The following is a 22,572-nucleotide window of genomic DNA, read 5'->3' as shown; positions in this document are numbered from 1 at the left end:
ACAACTAAATAATTTTTTTAGAAAACTCTTAGAATAGGCAAATTTAAATGTAAACTTGCCAATTTAGGAAGCAAACCAATTAACATTTTAACTAAGGGTTCTTTTATCAGTGATAAAATAGCACCTACCCCATATCAGAACACTACAATAAACAAGTTAGGGAAGGTCCTTGCCCTCAGGGCATAGTGACAAACAACCTACTTGGAGGTAGACATAAACCTGTTAAGGAAATAAAACAGGGAAATGTGAAAGACCAAAGTGGGGCAAAGAAGGGGATATGAGAAGTTAGTAACAAGGGATATAGAATTCTTATAGAGGAGGGGCTCAGGAGTAATAGTCTAATAGAAGAGGCCTAAGGGGATTTAAAGTTCCCATTTACCTACAAAGCACATTTTTATACAAATTCATGCTGTAGATCCATAAAAGCAGCAGTTTTCTAAGGTTATTTTTATTTACATTTCATAGAAAATGTCACTATCTAAACCAAATAATTCTGTTATCAGAAGGGACAGAGGGGGAGGTATTAGAGGGTGCTAGAAAACAATCCTTGGCTTTGACCACTCTGGATCAGAGAATGCCTCTCCTTGAAGTGTACAGAGTTCTGATCGTCTATAAGTTTAAAATTAAGTTTGGGTTAGCATACAAAAAGGCATACTTACATTAGCTAGCAAATGTTTGTGGAAACAGCTGTAGACCATTTATTGTCATCAGTTGTGATCTCAAGACAATTCAACAATCGATATGCTAAGTACTGACCAGTTTTAAAAATCTAGCTTGATGTTAGCTTTTGAAGTGTTAGAACAACTTAAATCACAAAGTATTAACTCCCATAAAATGCTATGATAAAAAATAAATAAATATAAGTGGCCATTAAGCCAAGATTACTGTCCAATATTGTGAATCAAAAACAAATTCATCACTGGTAGTGGTGCACGCCCATAATCTCAGCGACTAGGGAGGCTGAGGCAGGAGGATCACCAAGTTCCAAAGCAGTCTCAGCAATTTGGGGAGATCTTGTCTCAAAATAAAGATAACTGTAGCTCAATGGTAAAGTGCTTCCAGGTTCAATTCCCAGTACTAAACCAAAACTAAAACAAAGAGAAAAACCCACACAACCGAAACCAAACCCACCTGAACAAGCATTAAATATCCACTGACATCCAAAATTCACAAAAAGCGGGCTGTAATCTACTGGTAGTGAGAATACAAATTGTTTTCCTGGAGGGCAAATTTGGCAGCTTAAATCCTTTGACCCAGTAATTCCCACTCCAGCAATGTATCCTAAATAATAATAATACCACGGAGAAAGAAGGATATTAGTCGCGGGGTTATTTACAACAGAAAAACTGGGAAAGAAATTTTGTGTGTGCAATAAGGTACGGTTCGACAGGGTACGAGGGGAACTGTTTTCTCTAGTTAGACCTTAGCTGCCTGGCCAACCCGTTTTGCCAACACGGGCCCACGTGCAGGCTGACAAACACCGTGGTCGCTTGGTGGGCACCAGTTTGGGGTAGTGCCACCGGGGTGCTGCTTCTGTTTACAGGGACAAGCCTTGGCTCGGCTGCATGGGGGACCACAGGCCTCGAGAGCTCACCTCAGAAGGTCGCACCCGCCCCCAATAGCCACCACCTGAGCAAACTGAGGCTCAGAGGACGCGCCCCACAGCCAGTGTCTTCGCGTCGAGAACTCGCGTGTGGGTCCTCTGGTTGACCTCGGTGTCCCTCCTAGGCACACCAGTTCACAGAATTCAGGAAAGTCCGGAGGCCCGACCTCGAGTCCGAAACGTGACTGCACACCGCCACGCCCACAGCGCCCCAGTGGCTAGCGCCAAAGGGACGCCAGGCTGCAGGCGGCTCCGGCTACTGCCGGCCCGCAGGGACCAAGGAGGCCCCCACGCCGCCCTCAGAGTTTCAGACCCCGGGGCCTTCAGGGCGTCCTGAAGGCCGCCCCGCAGGGCGTACCTCGCTCCCTTCGCCCCTCCCTGAAAGCCGCCTCGGGCTCGCTCATAGGTCCGAGGCCTGGCAGCGCGCCGACCGGCAGGCGGAGCCAGCAGTTTCGCGCCAAAATCGCGTAGCTGGTTCCTCCCCCGCGGGCTACGTCGCGCCCTCCTTTTTTTTTCAAACCCAGAGCGGGGCGGGGATTGGTGGGCTGGGCTCTCACGTGGTTAACGGTCGCGGGAAGCCGCGGAGCCCGAACTTGTTGCTGGACCTGCGGAGACCCCAGCCTCGGTGCCCGGGCCGACCAGCTTCCGCTGGACAGTCCACGCCGCCACTGCAGCCTCCGCCCGCAGCCCAGAGCGCTTCGGAGTCGTCGTCGCCGCCGCCGCCGCGCAGGCTCGCCGCCCCCGCAGCTAGGCGCGCCCAGTCGCACGTGGCGGACCCGCCCCCTGGGCCGGCCGAGTCCTGGACTCCGTGGTCAGCGGCTCTCCAGTCCTCCGCCCCGACCCCAGGCCCGCAATGAGCTTCCTTAGCCGGCAGCAGCCGCCGCCGCCCCGCCGTGCCGGGGCCGCCTGCACTTTGCGGCAGAAGCTGATCTTCTCTCCCTGTAGCGACTGTGAGGAGGAGGAGGAAGAAGAGGAGGAGGAGGGCAGTGGCCACAGCACTGGAGAGGACTCGGCCTTTCAGGAGCCCGACTCGCCGCTGCCGCCCGCGCGGAGCCCCACGGAGCCCGGGCCAGAGCGCCGCCGCTCGCCCTGCCCGGCCCCCGGCAGCCCCGGGGAACTGGAGGAGGACATGCTGCTGCAGGACGCCTGCCCGAGCGCGGACGCGGCGGGCGGCGGGGCGGAGGGCGACTCGTGGGAGGAGGAGGGCTTCGGCTCCTCGTCGCCGGTCAAGTCGCCAGCGGCCGCCTACTTCTTAGGCAGCTCTTTCTCGCCTGTGCGCTGCGGCGGCCCGGGGGATGCGTCTCCGCGGGGTTTTGGGGCGCGCCAGTCCGGCGAGGGCCCCTGCTCGCCGCTGCCCGACCACCCCGGCACCCCGCCGCACAAGACCTTCCGCAAGCTGCGGCTCTTCGACACGCCGCACACGCCCAAGGTGAGCGGACGGGCGGGAGGGCCGGGCGCCGGGCGGCCGGGCCTTTAAACAGGCCGCGGCGCCCAGCCGAGCGCGCCGCTGTCGGGGTTCGGTTACATAACCGCCCGGCCGCGCCTCGCTCGCTGCCCGGCGCCGCCACCCAGAGTTGGCAGCCCCTCTCTTTGGCCCTGCCCAGGAGTTGTCCGTTAAGATTATGTAACTGAACAATGGGGCTCGTCTGCTCTTCTTGATTTTACAAAGGGGCTGGTCGGCGCCGTGCAGGTGGCCTACGATTTGACGCCCCCGGAGTCGGGGCCGCCCCGAGCACCTCAGCCCCGAGTGTGGCACCGATATCGAGGGGTGCAAGACCGGCCCCCTGACACTCCCGAGCCATATGGTGCCTTTTAAACGCGGCGACGAGGCCTGTAATTTGGGACCCTCGGGCAGAAGGTGTTTGGTTAAAAAAAAAAAAAAAAACTCCCGTCTCTTATCCTTTTCGTGTCTAGTGGCGTTATGGGGGAAAAGTGAGGACTTCCATTGGCGAGTAAAGCTCGGCCTTCCCCCCATTTACAGTCCTAGACTCAGAATAATGCCGGGTAGCTTTTAAGCTTCGTTCAGGACGTTGTATTGGGTAAGCGTTTGTTTTTGTCCGTGGGATAGCGGTGCCGGAGTTTGGTTGCCTTTGGGTGATGATTAGGGACTCTGCTGTTGATATCTTAAGGAGGGTCTTTGCACCTGTTGGTGGAATGGTCATTCAGTATGCGGATTACCACTTCTTATACTCCAGAAGTCACCCAGGTTTAAGGACAGACACCGAAATTAAGACAAGCTGCACATTTGTGTGCGAAACGTATTTCAAGTGAGTCCGGGTTCACTTCGTTGTCCGTTCATCATAAACACCAGAAAGATATGTACTTTTGAGAATTAGTTTTATTAGCGGATTTGCCTATGGCAAGATCCTCCCGCAAGTGAGGGGAGGAGTCCCGCGGGAGTGTCTTTCAAAGCACTATTTAGATGGGGGAGGGGAGCTTTTATGAGACTGACTGCTTTCTATTTTCAGATGACTGGGGTTTGTTAACTTTTAAGACACTGAAATTAATTTAGTTTTAGTTAGCATAAATATTCCTTTTAGGATTTGAGACCGATTTTACTTTGCTCCCTTTTTCGGAAAGATAGATAATATCTAATCTCAGACTCTTAAATTAGCCACTGTTTTTTTTTTTGTTGTTGTTGTTCGTTTGTTTGTTTTGTTTTTCACGAGTTACATCCCCAGCCCGTTTGAGACAGGTTCTCGCTAAATTGTTCAGGGCCTCGCTAAATTTCTGAGGTTGGCTTTGAACTTGGAATTTTCAAAGCCTCAGCCTCCCGAAGGGCTGGTATTAAAAGCTTGTATGTTGCTTCATTTTTTTTTTTCCCCTGCGGTGCTAGGGATGAAACCAGGGCTTCCAGCATGTTACTCAAACACTTAACTACTAAGATACATCCCCAGTTTTGATCTCTACCTTCAGCCACTTAAAAGGCCTGTTGAAGGTTAGATTGAGAAGGCTGTCTGGAGGGGTTGGGTCCTAAGAATTTTTATTTTTCCTTCTCTAGAGTTTGCTTTCCAAAGCTAGAGGAATTGATTCCAGCTCTGTGAAACTCCGCGGTGGTTCTCTATTCATGGACACAGAAAAATCGGGAAAGAGAGAATTTGACACACGACAGACTCCTCAAGTGAATATTAATCCTTTTACACCGGATTCAGTTTTGCTTCATTCCTCAGGACAGTGTCGTAGAAGAAAGAGAGCGTATTGGAATGAGTGAGTCATTTATCAATAGTTTGGCTTTCCCATATACCCAGAATTGGATTGGTGTACTTAACAAAGTTTAGCTTCTACTGAATGGCATAGATGGTTAATTGTGCTCTGAAATGTTTTCTTATTAACACTTATGAAAGGAGTGGTGTGAAAAAGGAAGGAATAAAAAAATATAAATTGTAGGAAAGCTGGTGTCAAATGAGGCAGGCAGTAAAGCCTTATTAAAAAGACTTTACTTTCTTTTTTTTTTTTTTTCTTGGTATCGGGGATTAAACGCTTAACCACTGGGCTACATCCCCAGTCCTTTTTTATTTTGAAACAAGGTCTCACTAAGTTGCCCAGGCTGGCCTCAAATTGCTATCCTTCCGTCTTAGTCTCCATAGTTGCTAGAAATACTGGTGTGAACCAACATTCCCAGCTTTAAAAAGACTTTAATTTTGATATGTGTGGTAATGTTGACATCTAGTTAGTGAGTGTATCTCAGCGGGGACTTTTTCATTATCTGAACTGAATCTTGTGATTACAAAATTAGAGGAATTGATTCCAGCTCTGTGAAACTCGGAGGTGGTTCTCTATTCCTGTATATGTACCATAGTCAATTTTAGATCTCAAGTTGATGTATCTATTAGATGTGTTGATGAAAAAATATATGCTATTTTTTCAGTTCCTGTGAAGATATTGAAGGCAGTGATTATGAGCTTGAAGATGAAACAAGACCCGCTAAAGTAAATATTTATTTCTGAAATTTTGTTTAAGATATATACATGTGGGCTGGAGATGTGGCTCAGCAGTAGCGCGCTCGCCTGGCATGCGTGCGGCCCGGGTTCGATCCTCAGCACCACATACCAACAAAGATGTTGTGTCCGCCGAGAACTAAAAAATAAATATTAAAAATTCTCTCTCTCTCTCTCTCTCTCTCCTCTCTCACTCTCTCTTAAAAAAAAAAAAGATATATACATGTTAAGTAAGCATGAAAGCATAACCTAGAATAATTTTTTAAAAGTTCACATATAGTCCTGTCATCATAGCAAAAACTCATTTTCATTTCTTTGTATTGTGTACATGGATAACCTTTTTATTCCAGAGAATTACAATTACTGAAAGCAATATGAAGTCACGGTATACGACAGAGTTTCATGAGCTGGAAAAAATTGGCTCTGGAGAGTTTGGTTCTGTGTTTAAGTGTGTGAAGAGGCTAGATGGATGCGTTTATGCCATTAAGCGATCAAAAAAACCATTGGCCGGCTCTGTTGATGAGTAAGTATTACACATTCCTATCTTTTTTTTTTTTTTTTTTCATTTCCTATGGCATTACAAACATTAAGGTTTTAGATGATCAAACGTTGAATTTAACTTGTTTAATTTTTGAGAAATCATAATGATTAATCAGGCCCTTTTAATTTTGTGCCATTGTTTTTTATTTTAGAGTCTAACTTAAATTTATTATTTCTAGTCAACATCCATGAATTTACAGTAGAATAGCATGTAATCTTTCCTGAGTCCTAAGGCCAGCAAACTTTCAACTTTCTGAAAGTCTTTAATGGAAGGAAGCCTTTGGGAAATCTCATGAGTCTTAACCCTGCCCCCACCCCCAGCATATTTCATTTCAGCATAAAGTTTGAAAAGTAAATTCAGAGAAATTAACTCAGGTTAGTCTTGAGTAAAAAATCATTTACCATTCTATTGATCTCAAATTTCTCCTAGGCAGAATGCTTTGAGAGAGGTATATGCTCATGCAGTGCTTGGACAGCATCCTCATGTGGTTCGATATTTCTCTGCCTGGGCAGAAGATGATCATATGCTTATTCAAAATGAATATTGTAATGGTGAGTAGTGTAATGGTTTTCTCATACACTTATATACTTGAGAAAATGAGCACCAAGGAGGGAATATTATTATCTCAAGTTTTTTCTCCTTCTTTCTCTCTGACTCTTGTCTCTGTTTCTTTTTGGAGTAGTGAGTATTAAACCAAGGCCTCACATGTACAAGGCAAGCACTCCCCAGCCCGTCTTATAAACTGAAAAGATTAGAGGCTTTCTGTGTATTTTAAGTGCAAGTAGATTGAAAACCTCCCTGCTAAAGCACTTTGTAGAGACCTCAATAGAACTTTGTATACTATGCATATCCTTGTAATTAAAATTACACCAATCCATTTGAGAAAATAGCGATCTTCCCATGTATATTCTGGTATCCTAGAACCTAGCATAGTGCATAGGGCACATAGTTGTTAAGACTTAGTCGGGGCTGGGGCTGGGACTTAGTGGTAGAGTGCTCACTTGGCACACATGAGGCACTGGGTTCCATCCTCAGAACCACATAAAAATAAAAGGTATTTGTGTCCACCTACAACTAAAAAGATACACATATATATATAAAAAGATTGTCTTAAGTCTATTTTTTGCTGCTACAAAAGAATATTTGTGTTTGGGTTATTTATTATTTATGTATTTTACAGTACTGGACATTGAACCTAGGGCCTAACATATGCTAAGCACTACTGCTGAGCTAATCCCCAGCCCTTTTATTTTATTTGGAAACAGGCTGGCCTTAAACTTGTGATCCTTCTGCTATATATTTTTGTAGTGCTGAGGATTGAACCTAGGGCCTTACATTGTGAGGCAAGCAGTCTACCAACTGGGCTATGTCCCCAGCCTTGGATAATTTTATAATAAACAGAAATTTATCTGGTTCATGGTTCTGAAGGCTGTCAACAGCATTTTTTAAGGGCTGAACCCCCTCCCCCCCTTTTTTAAAAAATAAATATTTAATAACAATCTATTTTTGAGGACAGAGTCCCTGTGATGCAGTCACTTCTTATCAGACACCCCCCCCCATCCCCGCTCCCATTCCTTTTTGCATTGGGGATTAAGTGTCCAACACATGAACTTTGGGGGACACATTCAAATCATAGCAAAGAGATTTTTTTTCCTGTGGGATCTCACTGCATCCATCCTTGCTTTTCCATTTTATTTTCTGTTTATAGTACTGTTGTTGGTCATGAAAGGACAATGACTCTCTATTATAATGTTTTTCATTTCTTCAAGGTGTTCTGAAATTCTGCTTTACTCCCACCATCTGCTATTTTTTGCTTTTTAAATATTTTTATTTGTTGATGGACACAATACCTTTATTTATTTGTTTATTTATTTATTTTTATGTGGTGCAGAGGATCAAACCCAGTGCCTCACACCTGCTTGCCAAGCACTGTACCACTGAGCTACAAACCCATCCCTGCTGTTTTAATTCTTTAGCTAGTCTCTCTCTTGCAAATTGAAACAAAGCAGACATGTATAGGATAAACTTTGGACCTCCTTGAATTGTTTTTACCTTCATGAAGTTCTTTAAGGACCAGCTGGTTTCCTTCTTTTATTTTATTAAATCTGTACCAAAATCCTGATTTGAATGCTGATATATAGGATTCTATTATACACTCATATTTCTTTATATATATTTTTAGTTGTAGATGAACACAATACCTTTATTTTATGTATTTATGTGGTGATGAGGATTGAACCCAGTGCCTTCCCTTACATGTGCCAGGCAAGTGCTTTACCACTGAGTCACAACCCCAGCCCCTATACACCCACATTTTTATATATAATGTAGTATTTTTATTTCTGTACATCTTCTGTGACTATTAGAGAATTTGGGGTTTAGCTAACCCTTGAGAAAGCAAAGATTTATTTTTGTTCATTTTCATTTTTTCTTTAAATAATTAAGTGGTACAGATTTAGGTTCTCCATATTTAAAAATAATGAACAAAGCAAGTTCATTTTCCAGTCTTTACTCCTTAAGTTTAGTTCTCTGCCCTTGAAAGAACTTTGTTCATTATAAAGCATTGCTGCTAATTTGTTTCACATAGCTTTAGAAATGTTTCTATTCATAACCTCAAAATTTATGTAGCTGTTTCTTATGATCTTATGGACTATTTTTTTTCTTAACCCTAACTTTTCAGTTGCTGAGTATAATTTATAACAACTTAACCATATTGTCTTTTCTGTAACATATTTAGTTGATGCCATCTCCTTTTAATTTATTTTTTCACGTTGATGTGATATACCCCCCAACCCCAATTTTTAATTTAAAAATACATTTGACACCTGGAAGACACTATAATACACACCTGTAATCCCAGCAGCTAGGGAGGCTGAGGCCCAACAATCACAAATTTAAAGCCAGCCCTCAACAACCTAGTTAGACCCTATCAAATAAAAAATAATAGGGGCTGGAGATGTGGCTCAATGCTTAAGTGCGCCTGGTTCCAAATCCTGGTTACTCCCCTCCCCCCAAAAATATAAAATATATTTGACATTTTGGTATTTAGTCCTAAATTGTAGAACCTCCCTTCCTGACTAATGCACTATTGACCTTTCTGATTTTATTACCCTGAGTGATTTTAAGTTTTAAATATATTTGTTGTTTTGTGGTGCTGAGGATCAAACGCAAAAAATAAAAATTTTGATTTTGTAAGCAGGTTGAAGGGCAAGGTCCTAGAAAATATCATTCTTTGTTGAGAGTAAAAAGGAATGAAAGAAGACTATGAAGGAAGAAAATATTAATTTTGCTGTTTTTGTTAGGTGGAAGTTTAGCTGATGCTATAAGTGAAAACTACAGAATCATGAGTTACTTTACAGAAGTAGAGTTGAAGGATCTCCTTTTGCAAGCATGCTAGGCAAGTGCTCTAACACTGAGCTGTAGCCCAGCCCAGGTTTGTTTTAACAGTTCCTCATTGATTTTGAGACAAAGTATAAATGTAAAAAGTTTTTAAAAGTGTAAACAAATTAATTGATTGGTTTAACCTGTTCTATAAAAGCAGGTTTATATTCTCATTCATAAAAGAGGTATAAATTTAAACCATACTCAGATACTGGTGTTTACCTCTAAAATTTATGGACTTGTTAGGGTTAGGGCAAGAGTTACTCATACATTGATAATGGGCATATAAATTTGATATGGTCTTCTGTGGAGAGAGAATGAATTCGTCTGTGTTTTGCGTGTATTACAAATACTTACAATCTTGATCCAGCAGTTTTGGTGCCAGGGCATACTACATATGTGTGAAGTGACCTATGAATAAAGATATTCATTAGGTAGGTCACAGTATATAAATGATTTTTAAATGTCCATCAATTAGGGGATTGGTTAGTGCATTACCATTCAATGGAATTCTGTGGGGACACAAGAAAGAAAAGGGTAGTCTTTTTATATTAACAGAATTTTCTTCAAGATAATGAACATATAATATCATTTGTTAAAATTTGTTGAATACCTAAGAAACTGACAACATTGGTTTACTCTGGGAATGTGAACCATTCAGGTTGCTGGAAAGAAGGTTTAAATTGTATTTTCTATCCATATGAGTCTATTTACGATTAAAAGAAAAAATAAAAATTTTATTTTGTAAGCAGGTTGAAGGGCGAGGTCCTAGAAAATATCTTTCTTTGTTGAGAGTAAAGAGGAATGAAAGAAAACTATGAAAGAAGAAAATATTAATTTTGCTGTTTTCGTTAGGTGGAAGTTTAGCTGATGCTATAAGTGAAAACTACAGAATCATGAGTTACTTTACAGAAGTAGAGTTGAAGGATCTCCTTTTGCAAGTTGGCCGGGGCTTGAGATATATTCATTCAATGTCTTTGGTTCACATGGATATAAAACCTAGTAAGTATTATAAATCCTCTGATTTGCATTCTTTGGGGATATAGAGAATAAATCGTTTCATTATAATATGAAACCACATGGTTTTTCATTATTATCTTAAAGTATCTTTGTTAAAAGTACTATTTTATGATTCTTATTCATCTCTTTGCTTGTTACCCTACAAATTTACATACTACTCATTAAAAGAAACCTTTCTGCTGTCTTTTATAGGATCAGTGATAGAGCACTTACTAGCCTTAAGTACGTCCCTGGGTTCAGCCTCAGGACTGCAAAAACAAAAGCAAAAGACTTAACACCCTACTCCTCTGCTAGGCCAGGCCATATTTAAATTTTCTCTAATTGACCCATGTCTTTTTTTTTTTTTTGTTTTTAGTTGTAATGGACACAATACCTTTATTTTTTTATGTGGTTCTGAGGATGAAACCCAGTACCTCACATGTGTTCACTGAGCCACAATCCCAGCCCCTTTATTTATCCAAGTCTCAGCAGTTGATTTGTTTAAAAGTAGTATCTCTCAGCACCATGCATTACATCTGGTTATATCCAGTTTTCTCTTTAGCATTTCATTCTGCTGCTATTCTCTTATTTACTTACTTATGTAATTGGTACTGAGGATTGAACCCAAGGGTGCTTTACCACCAAATCATCCCCTCCTTTTTGTTTTTCCTCCAATTATTTTTTATTTTGAGACAAAGCCTCACAAGTTACTGAGGCTGACTTCCAACTTGTGATCCTCCTACCTTGGTCTCCAGAGTCTCTGAGGTTACAGGCAAGAGATGAATAAGAGTGCTTGCCTCGCATGCTCAAGGCCCTAGGTTCAATCCCCAGCACCACAAAAAAAAAAAAAAAAGATGTATAAAGTGACTTAAATTCTCATGAATTGACATACATTCCCATAGATATAAAGCAGGAAAAAGGGCTGGGGAAATAGCTCAGTTGGTAGAGTGCCTGCCTTGTATGCATAAAGCCCTGCGTTCAATCCCCAGTACTGTCAAAAACAAAAACAACAACAAAAAAACCCTGTAAAATTCAACTTAAAAACACTTATTAGACTAAAATGTTCAGTTTGACTCCCGTCAACCTTTAGCTACAAATTAATTTATAGGAAATACAGGGGAGAAAGGAACAAGTTAAATGATACAAGGAAGCAACTAGTCAAATTCAGAAGAAAAGGTATCTTGCAAGACAATCCTTATCATTTTTTAAAAGTAGAATAAAGCAGCCAAGTTGCAAGGTACAAAGTGTGAAATTATTAAGAGATATGAAGTTTTAAAATCAGCAAATTTACAAATCCTACCATAAGTTGTCTAAAAATAAATAGAAATTGGACAGAGGAGTCCAGTGAGTATAACATTTATAAATTCAGTATTTTATCAGTAATAATAAAATGAAATCTGCCACTAAAACTTAAGTTAATCATGAGTTTACTTGGATTTGAAGGAAAAGCTAATGTCTGTACAGTAGCAAATAGTGAACCACAAAACAATATTGGTCAGTAGATTCTGTATGGTCAGCCAAACTCGTTGACTAAATGTCTTATTCATACCAGCCTTGTAAGCACTAAATTAAAATTTGTGCTTTGGCAGCATCACAAATTACTATGTTTTGTATTGTTTTTAAGTTAATAAACTGCTAGAGATTAATATGTATTTGATGAGATTCTAATGCAGGGTTTTCTAACTGCTCAGGGATCGTTGTCGAGCTAGGAAGTATTTTCCCAGAAAATATAGCTTTGTCATCCTCCCCTGAAGTTTTTGTTCTCATTGGTTTTGGGGTAGAACATGAGAGCTGGATTTTTCAAAGCCTTTTGGAGGATGTTGATATTTGACTTTGTTTACAAACTATAGTTATACTTTTGTTAGTGAGGCTTAAATAATTAACTATTTAACAGGTAATATTTTCATATCTCGAACTGCAATCCCAAATGCTGCCTCTGAAGATGGAGATGAAGATGACTGGATATCCAACAAAGTTATGTTTAAAATAGGTAAGAAAGATAACTAGATTGTATGTTAAAATTAAGACAAATGCTGTTTGTTTTGGTTTTTAATTCTGAGTGTGTGTGTGTGTGTGTGTGTGTGTGTGTGTGTGTGTGTGTATGTATGCATGCCAGAAATTGAACCCAGGGGGCCTTTCACATGTTAAGCAGTGATCTACCACTGGGCTGTATCCCCAGCTCTTGGTTTTAATTCCTACTGTGATTTTTCAATACTTCTAGGTGATCTTGGGCATGTAACAAGAATCTCTAGTCCACAAGTTGAAGAAGGTGATAGTCGTTTTCTTGCAAATGAAGTTTTACAGGAGGTAATTTTTGTCTTTTGATAATTTATTAATACTTTATTAATACTGTTGCTTTGTACTTTTATATTAATATTGTTGCTTTGTAATACCTATCGGTTGTTGGGAAATATGAATACAAATATATTAGAATTTTTATAACTAGTGGAACAGAAAGTCTAAACCATTAGGTGGGAATATTTATCTAGTAAAAGTCATTGAAGGCAAAGATTTATTGTGACATTGAAGTTAAAGAGATGTTCTCATACGCTACTGGTGAACTTTAAAATGGTAAAGTCTTTTTGGAGATCAAAATGTTAAGATCTGTCAGTATTTAAAAATCTGTGGTTTCAAAATCAGTTTGCCACATAATTTCAGAAGAAGTCTGACAAATATTTAAAATAGAATAACAACAGAAAGTATAATTATGGGGGCTGGGGATGTGGCTCAAGCGGTAGCGCGCTCGCCTGGCATGCATGCGGCCCGGGTTCGATCCTCAGCACCACATACCAACAAAGATGTTGTGTCCGCTGAAAACTACAAAAAGAAAGTATAATTATGATCTTATTAATCTTTTACATATGTATTTGTCTGCTTTATTGCACATGTATGTATTTATGACTTGTTGGTATGTTCATGTACACGTGTTGTGTTTGCATAGGAATCCCTAGAGAGTGAGTTTTTTTCTGAGAATTTAAGGAGCTTGTTATAAAGTTAAGAATGCATTTGGTTTTAGATATATATTTAAATTTTCCCTTCTGGAAAGTGCATGTTACTTTGTAATTTAAACGTGGCATTAACATTTTAATTTAGTCTGATTTTTCACTTAAATCATCATTGAAGTGTACTCTTTTGACCATTTTTACATAACTTTTACAGAACTATACCCATCTACCAAAAGCGGATATTTTTGCCCTTGCCCTCACAGTGGTGTGTGCTGCTGGTGCCGAACCTCTTCCCAGAAATGGAGACCAGTGGCATGAAATCAGACAGGGTAGATTACCTCGAATTCCCCAAGTGCTTTCCCAGGAATTTACAGAGTTGTTAAAAGTAAGCATTTTATATATGAACCATTTTGTCAACACTGTTCAATACTTTGTTAAGTTGAATGTCTTTAATTTTACTTTTCTTTCTAAGGTTATGATTCATCCAGATCCAGAGAGAAGACCTTCAGCAATGGCACTGATAAAGCATTCAGTATTATTGTCTGCATCTAGAAAGAGTGCCCAACAATTACGAATAGAATTGGATGCTGAAAAGTTCAAAAATTCACTTTTGCAGAAGTAAGTGAGGAGTTTTGTTTTTACTTTTTCATTCTCATTAATTCTCAGAGTTTTAATGAGAGCCAAGCACAGTGGTGTATGCCTGTAATCCCAGTGGCTTGAGAGACTGAGGAAGAAGGGTCACGAGTTCAAAGCCAGCCTCAGCAAAAACAAGGCACTAAGCAACTCAGTAAGACCATGTCTCTAAATAAAATACAAAAATAGGGCTGGGGATGTGGTTTAGTGGTTGAGTGCTCCTGAGTTCAGTCCCTGGAACAAAAAAAAGAAATTTTTAATGAAAGATCACTTAGGCTCAACAAAAGATATAATATTAGTTTGATATGTTGTTGCAAATGAGAGTTTGGAGACTTCTGCCTTAAGTGAGTATTTGAAATATTATGTTCTTAATAAACTTTGAAATTTATGAAATTTAAAAATGTTAAGCCTAGAATTTTTGCAAGTGGCAATAGTTGTTAAGCTCTAAATAATAGTAAAAGCTAAGTGAGCCCTTACCAGTTTTTTCCCCAGACTCATCAAAAATTGTCTTCCTTAAAACATTCTGTTGTGCTTGTTTTACAAAAGGATGAAATTAATATTGATTAAGTTGGCAAAGATGATTATATATATTTAGCCTAAATGGCTTGACAGTTTTAGAAAGATAGTTGTAAAGATTAAGATCATCAGGGACTGGGGTTGTAGCTTAGCGGTAGAGCGCTCACTTAGCACATGTGAGGCCCTGGGTTTGATCCTCAGCACCATATACAGATAAGATAAACATATTGTATCTAACTACAACTAAGAAATAAATATTTTAAAAAACCATCATCAAAAGAGAGAAATAGGGTCTGGGGTTATAGCTCAGCAGTCGAGTGCTTGCCTCACAAGTATAAGGCACTGGGCTCGATCCTCAGCACCACATAGAAATAAACAAACAAAAACAAAGGTATGTGTCCATCTATAACACACACACATATATATAAAAAAGAGGGAAATATTGGAAAGTATTAGTAACCACATGTCACATTTCTAGTTCTTTTGATTTATTACTCCCATTTTTAAATTCTAAAATTTTATATTTAAATATTAAAATGTTTATATATCATTAGTTTGATAACCATCAGTTTATACAGATAAGGTTCTCCTTTCATCTGTTATGCAAAATAGATTCATAATTTAAGTTAGAGTTTTATTTGAATTTTTTTAGTGCTGGGAATTAAACACAGGGACACTTTACCACTGAGTTAGTCCTCAGCCCTTTTATTTTTTGAGACAGAGTCTTGCTAAGTTGCTGAGGCTGACCTTGAACTTGGAATCTTCCTGCCTCAGCCTCCCAAGTCATTGAAATTACAGGTGGGTGCCACCATGTCTGGCTGAAATTATTTTTTAAGATCTAAAGTTATTACTATTTATTATTACTCATGTCTTTATATTAAAGTATATATGGTATTTTGATGCCAAAAGCACAAAATAAAAATACTTTCTTTAAAAGTAGATGTTAGGGTGAAAAAACAAAAGTTTTTTTAAAAAAGTACATCTTGGAATAATGGTGTATGAATAGTTCCCAGTTAATAGTACAGTTTGTGTTTGGCCTCTTAGAATCTCTTCCTAGGATTAATAGATAAAAAGTTCTGTTTTCTATTTTTATGTTCTTAGAGAACTCAAGAAAGCCCAGCTGGCAAAAGCTGCAGCTGAGGAAAGAGCACTCTTCACTGACCGGATGGCCACTAGGTCCACCACCCAGAGTAATAGAACCTCTCGACTTATTGGAAAGAAAATGAACCGCTCTGTCAGCCTTACTATATACTGAACTACTCATTTCCCACCTCCCCCCCAAAAAAAAACTGTGACAAGAGGAAGCTAGGTTGAAATCACTGCTAGAATCCACTTTGCAATTACTTTCTCTATTGGTGTCAGTAGTTTTACTGAAATACTTTTTAGGACTTTTATTTGTGAATTACAGTTGAAAGCTGTATTTTGACCTTTGCCATATCAGGCTTTTGTGTATAGTCTTATCAGTTTGTCTTCTGTAGGATGTCAGTCAGTCACTGTTGGATGTTACACCATCCTTTGCAGGGTTAACCACTGTGGTGGTGTGCTGCTTACAGTTTTCTGTTGCATTGTAATAAAAGGTATCTTTCCCTGTAGTGACCTGTAGAAAGGACTCAAGGGCTTTATTGCAAACATACTTCCCTTTGAAAAGGGGAATATTAAGATACTCAGTACTACTCAGCCTCTCCAATGTACCTGTGTGTCAATCTTACATTTCTTTTTTTCTTTTCTTTCTTTCTTTCTTTTTTTTTTTAATTGTGAATTGTACTTATATATCCAACTGGGAGCACTTTGTAGGCATTGCATGAACCATGGAATGATAATTCTGTGGAAGTATTGCCTTGTGAATTTGCTGCTATTTTAGTTTTGTCTTTGCTGTAAAATTGTAGCATTAAACAATCATCATTGTTAATAGGCTTTCTTTTGAAACAATTATGTGAAATATATAGCTGTTCTTGATGAAAAGCAGCTATTTGCCTTTTTTTCTCTTTGAACTTTGAAGCTAGTGCATTGAAAAAAATGCACCTCTTCCCCTTTGGAATGCTGTATTAATGTAGTATAATTATTACTGGTTTTGTAATTTTTTCAGATAATGTCCTTCCCTGACAACTTTTTTAAAATGTCTCCTTCCTTCTCCCAAGTTTTGTACTTGATTGTATGGTTAGTCTTGTTTTTATGTTTTGCCTGGTTTCTCTTCAATATTTGTGTATATAAACTGATCTTGGTAATACTGTACATAGCTGTTTGAAATGCCAGAATGACTTCTGACTATACCAAGTTTTCACAAAATACATTTGATCTGTGATTAGCCACTTAATTATTAACACTGGCTAATGGATATTACAAAAAAAATTGTCTCTTGTTTGTTTTCTCATTAACTTTGTTCTAAAACATGTTTGCACTTGTCTGTTTGACTTGTGTTTTATTAACATTGATTGGCATATTAAAAGTCACTCTGAGCTTACCTTAATTGTTGATATTTTTGTGGTGCCTGTTTTCTCTTATTTTATCTCCATTATCACTACATTATAAAATGTAGAGTGTAATGTATATAAAGTACTATAGCAGAGTGCATATTTTTGATGAAATACAAAACTTACTGCCAGTTTAATGATAGGCTTTAGTCCAGTTATATTTTGTGATTCCCTGAAAGTTCACCCATCAACTTTAAATCATTAAAAATGTTCACGTAATATTTTTGTATTGCATTACATATTATGCATCTGACTTGCTAGAAATATGGTATAATGTAATTTAAAATAGCCTCAGGTTAATTCAAGTGAATAAAATAAGATTCATGACTTTTTCTAATTTTTACTGAGTCACAGAAGAGAGCTTTAAAGTGGGAAAGGGGTGTGTGTGTGTGTGGGGGGGTACTTCAGATTGAATCCAGGATCTCACACATGTTAGGCAAGTGCTTACCACTGAACTACACCACCAGCTCATTTTGAGGTAGTCTGCTAAATTGCCCAGACTGGTCTTGAACTTGTGACCCTGCTACCCTAGATTCCAAACTGAGTGCAAATTGAAATGATAGTGCTTGTTCTAATGCGACATTTTTTCTGACAGAGCAAGAGTGATGTTGCAAGATCATTGTGCTTTGATCATAGTCTATTATCGATCAGGCTCTTGATTAGGCTCTATTTCTGCTATAAACATTTCTAACAAGCTTGATTATTTTACCTTCTTAGCATCTTTAAAAGTAAAACTTAAGAGGAAGAGGTGATAGAAATTGGTAGACAGATAAATATAAAAACTAATGGGTGCTGGGCACAGCAGTGTACATTTGTAATCTTGGAAGATTGATACCGGAGGATTGCAAATTTGAAGACAGCCTCAGCAACTTAGGCTGGGGGTCGAGGGAGCTGTGGCTCAAAGATAAAGCGTTCGCCTACCATGCATGAGGCACTGGATTCGATCCTCAGCACCACACATAAAAATAGAATAGAGATATTGTGTCCACCTCTAAAAAATATTAAAGAAGGGGCGGGCGGGCTGGGGATGTAGCTCAGTGGTGAAGTGCCTTGGGTTCAATCCCTAGTACCCCCTACCCCTGCCGCCCCACCAAATCTGATGAGTATTAATCAAAGAACCTAAAAGACCTCATGGACTGGAGCAAGTAAATGTTTCAATTTTCATTAGCTAAGGAAGACGGCTATAAAAAATAATTTGTGTTCATTGTGACTAAGTCATTAAGGTACATTTTTCTAGTGTACTAGCTTCAAAGAAAAATTCAGGTGTCTTTTTTTAATCAAGATTTGTAGTAGTTTTGTTTTTTAACATACTGTTTAATTAGGTTAAGGAGAAAATAATCTGGTATTTGGTGCTCAAGGGGGAGTTCTTAAGCCATCTGAAACCTGATGTGAAAGTTGGACTCATGGTCAACGTAAGATACTTTTGAGTGCCTTTTATGTGTTTTGGTAGACCAAAAACCAGTAAGAAATAGTCTTTGCTTACTAGGGACTCAGGATAAAGTAGAGGAAACTCATGTAAATATATATAATGACAATAAAGTGTGTTAAGTGCTCTATTGGAGGGATTGGGCAAGGTTAAAATGATGGTTCAAACTTCTACACATGTCTTGGGAAGATAGTAGTGGTAGATTGAAGAATGGATCCAGGAAATGAAGTTCAGACTGGTTTCAAAGCCACTGTAGCAAAAGGAGGATAGAGATTTCATTAGATGGAAACACTGCACTTGAAATAGTTTAATTTTTATTACAAAGAATAAGAACTTAGCATAATATCTGCTGGGAAGCACTAGTGCTAATAATGATGAATTGAAGAATTTTCCCCAAAATTTAATTAAAATGCAAAGGTCTGTTACTGTTTGACAGTATTTACCATTGGTACAATTATATTCTTTTTGGAAAACAGTTTAATAAAGAAGAAAAATTAAAAGCAGTTGGGTAAGAGGAATCACATTAGAATTTGACTACAAATAAAAATTTGCCTTGCCAAGACTCCAAGAGCAAAGAGCAATACCCCTTTAATTAATGAACTTTTGAAGAGCCAATTCTCAAGCTTTGAATTTCACTTGTTTTTCACTCCATCAGACGTCAATAACATTTCAAAAATTTCATATAACAGCTGGGTTTGAGTAAGGTTTCAGGCTATCTCCTAATTCTAAGTAGCAGACTAGAGTAGTTTTTCTTCCTCCCCAGTACATCTCCACAAAGCATCTCTCTTGACTTTAGCCAACAAAATGTTTTGCATCCTTAAGGCATTTTTATTTATGAACTTTTTGAAGGCCAATTAAAGCAATCAACAAAGATGATGGATCAAAAAAGTTTTGGAAGTGTTTTGGATATTGTGAAAATCATAAGTGAAGCCTGGAACTAGGAATTTGGAGGAAACTCCCTTATTCAATATTTTTGAAGGCATTTGTATAACTAAAAATCATCATTGAAACTGATTGACAATGCAGAGTGAGTGGATCTAGAAGTTAACTTCTGCAAACCTGGTTATGTTGTTAGAAATTTCTCAGAAGCTCAGCGAAGTAGATATTTATTTTTTAAAAAAATGCAAGAGTAAGACATCATTGAAACTGTCCCTCTCCTAACATTTAGTTTTCACAAACTGAGAGGTACTCATCTGAACATCATTGAAATTTTTTTTTTCTTTGTGGCAGATGTCCCTAATTTTCAATGCAGTTCAAAGGTCTCTGGAGTAAGGAAAAAATCTATGTATGCTCTAGGAAGATTTACCAGGAAAAGATGGCATGTTCTGTCCCAACTTCATTAAACTAAGAGTCTAAGAAACCTTGGCCAGTCCAGCCCTTGAAGAAAAATACCTCAAAGGAACATTTATATCATAGTTCATATTGTTTAATTTTGTATGGTTAATAAATATTTTGAAGAATATATATTTGTTTTGAGTTCTGACATTCTTATGATATGAAGTGAATTACCAGCCCCAGAATACTGATTTATGCCAATGGGAAATAATGTACATCATCTGTATTTAAGGATGATTACTCAGTAGGAGAGTCACCTTTGTGAAGGTGAGAATATGGAAGCTTGAGGGAGTTAAACAATTTAGGAATAGGTACTCAGAGCAGAACCAAAATTCCTTCTCGGATCTCATTTGAAGAACTGTGTTTTTCCAGACACTTGAAAGTTGAGGACAAAAACCAATTAATGTCAGGGCAGTTAGCAAAGGATAGTAAGAAGGAACAATGTAAGAATGAGGAAAGTTGGGAGAAATCTTATGTCATAGATACCAATAGAGAACTTCAAAGAAGAAATCAATTAACCGATAAGATTAAATGACTTAAAGGTCTGAGAAGGAACCTAGAGTTCATTAAGAGATTTTGATAAAAAGTGCTGGTAGAGGGGGAACAAAAGCCAGTTAGCAGTGGGTTGGGATGTGACCAGGATATGAAGTAGAGACAGCAAGATAAATAATTTTTTTAAAATATTTATTTTTTAATTTTCGGCGGACACAACATCTTTGTTTGTATGTGGGGCTGAGGATCGAACCCAGGCCGCACGCATGCCAGGCAAGGGCGATACCGCTTGAGCCACATCCCCATCCCCGATAAATCATTTTTAATATGGTTAAAGGGAAGAGAGTTATAGCTAGAAAGGAATTTTGAGTTTTGTTTTTGATGAACTTTATTATAAAATTACTGTGGGCTAAGTGTTTTACAAAACACAAAAACATTTAATCCTCATAAGAACCCCATGACATCAGTGATAGTGTACTCATGTAATTCCTGCAACTCCAGAGGCTGAGGCAGGAGGATGACAAGTTTCAAACTAGCCTCAACAATTTAATGAGACCCTTTTATTTAATGAGAAATAAAAGGCTGAGGATGAAGCTCAGTGGTAGAGTTGTTTAATACCCAGTACCACACCACATACACATACAACTCCATGACAAAATCTGCATTTTATACGTAATAGAGAAGTAAAGTGAATTTCCCAGATTACATAGCTACACTCTCAGGAGTCAGACCCCAGAGTGCTGCACTGAAGCGCACTAACTTAATTCAGAACAAGTGTTCTGTTCCTATAGCAGAAAAGGAATGAGCATGGATGAGACAAATTTGGAAGTGTTCTGGGGAATGTAGAAAATGGAGGTGGGGAATTCCCAAATGATGGACTCTCTTCTGAAGTTAGAAGTGAATTCCATGAATTCAAAGTGTTAAAGGGGCCTGAGGACAGACAAGTGGAAGGAACACTTTCCATTCCTTGCGAATGGGGTGGGTAAAAATTTTTTTAAAAAAAGTTTTCAGGGCTGGGGATGAGGCTCAAGCGGTAACGCGCTCGCCTGACATGCACAGGGTGCTGGGTTCGATCCTCAGCCACATAAAAATTTAATAAAGATGTTATGTCCACCGAAAACTGAAAAATATTTAAAAATCCTCTCTTTAAAAAAAAAAGTTTTCAGAGTATACTACACAGCTCTTTAAAGCAGTGTTTAAAGGTGTTTTATAGCTTGGGGAAATGCATGTATTATATAATAAAGTGGAAAAAAAATCAGCAAGCAAAATTGTGTGTGTGTGTGTGTGTATATATATATATATATATATATATATATAGCATTAAACAAAAGAGCATGAGACTAAAATGATCATTAATTGAAAACTTCAATTATGGGGCTGGGGTTGTGGCTCAGCGGTAGAGTGCTTGCCTAGCGTGTGCAAGGCCCTAGGTTCGATCCTCAGTGCCACATAAAAATAAATAATAAAATAAAGGTATTGTGTCAACTATAACTAAAAAATAAATTTAAAAAAAGAAAACTGCGATTATGAAAAATTTCCCTCTCCTTTTTCATTTTAAACTTATCCTATTTTATTTTTTAAAAATATTTATTTTTTTTTTAATATTTATTTTTTAGGTGTAGATGGACACAACACAATGCCTTTATTTTTATGTGGTGCTGAGGATCGAACCTGGGTCCTGCCTGTGCTAGGCGAGCGCTCTACCACTGAGCCACAATCCCAGCCCCTTAAATATTTATTTTTTAGTAGTAGTTGGACACAATATCTTTATTTAATTTATTTATTTATATGTGGTGCTGAGGATCAAACCCAGGGCCTCACAACGTGCTAGGTGAGCACTCTACCGCTGAGCCACAACCCCAGCCCCAATTTATCCTATTTTAAACAATCAGTTTTATTTTATAATAAAAATAAATTTTAAAAACATTTGAGGTTATTAACATGCACAATACAATCTGGGCAAATCACATGGCTTACCAAGATTTGTCCAATGATGATGCCCATTCTTCTTCCAGATTTCTGATAATTGAGACCACTCCTTTGAATTCAGGTATACCAAATGGAGTTTTTCCTAGAATCTTCACCAGCATAGATGGGGAAGCAGCTCCCATTTTTTTGCCCCCCCCCAACAGAAGGGGTAGTAGTATTTGCAGGAAAAGAGAATGAACCAATAATTGAGAATGAGGAGAGCAAGATCTAAGTGTCTTATTCCCCCTAATCTTGATTTATCTCCATGAGCTTACACAAGTTTTTCTTTAGCCTAAACTTTTAAAAGTCATTTTGTCTTTTTGG

At 38.8% G+C, this 22,572-nt stretch overlaps 1 protein-coding gene across 1 annotated transcript; it reads left to right on the top strand.

Moving 5' to 3' along the window:
* Positions 1–240: 240 nt before the first annotated feature.
* Positions 241–17,400, top strand: Wee1 (WEE1 G2 checkpoint kinase). Its single transcript, XM_026409566.2, has 11 exons — positions 241–3,032; positions 4,605–4,810; positions 5,472–5,532; positions 5,892–6,064; positions 6,512–6,633; positions 10,319–10,465; positions 12,357–12,452; positions 12,684–12,769; positions 13,622–13,792; positions 13,880–14,025; positions 15,658–17,400. The coding sequence occupies exons 1-11, from the start codon at positions 2,457–2,459 to the stop codon at positions 15,809–15,811; spliced, it is 1,938 nt and encodes a 645-aa protein (XP_026265351.2). The 5' UTR covers positions 241–2,456; the 3' UTR covers positions 15,812–17,400.
* Positions 17,401–22,572: the final 5,172 nt, after the last annotated feature.

The sequence above is a fragment of the Urocitellus parryii genome, chromosome 4 (assembly GCF_045843805.1).
Source record: "Urocitellus parryii isolate mUroPar1 chromosome 4, mUroPar1.hap1, whole genome shotgun sequence".
NCBI lineage: Eukaryota > Metazoa > Chordata > Mammalia > Rodentia > Sciuridae > Urocitellus > Urocitellus parryii.
The sequence above is the reverse complement of the archived record's forward strand: the minus strand, read 5'-3'. Positions and strand labels throughout refer to the sequence as shown.

Coding starts and splice junctions, on each gene's coding strand:
- Wee1 (XM_026409566.2), top strand. CDS start 2,457: ATGAGCTTCCTTAGCCGGCAGCAGCCGCCGCCGCCCCGCCGTGCCGGG. Junction 6,065..6,511: donor TTGGCCGGCTCTGTTGATGA/GTAAGTATTACA, acceptor AATTTCTCCTAG/GCAGAATGCTTTGAGAGAGG. Junction 14,026..15,657: donor AAAAATTCACTTTTGCAGAA/GTAAGTGAGGAG, acceptor TTATGTTCTTAG/AGAACTCAAGAAAGCCCAGC.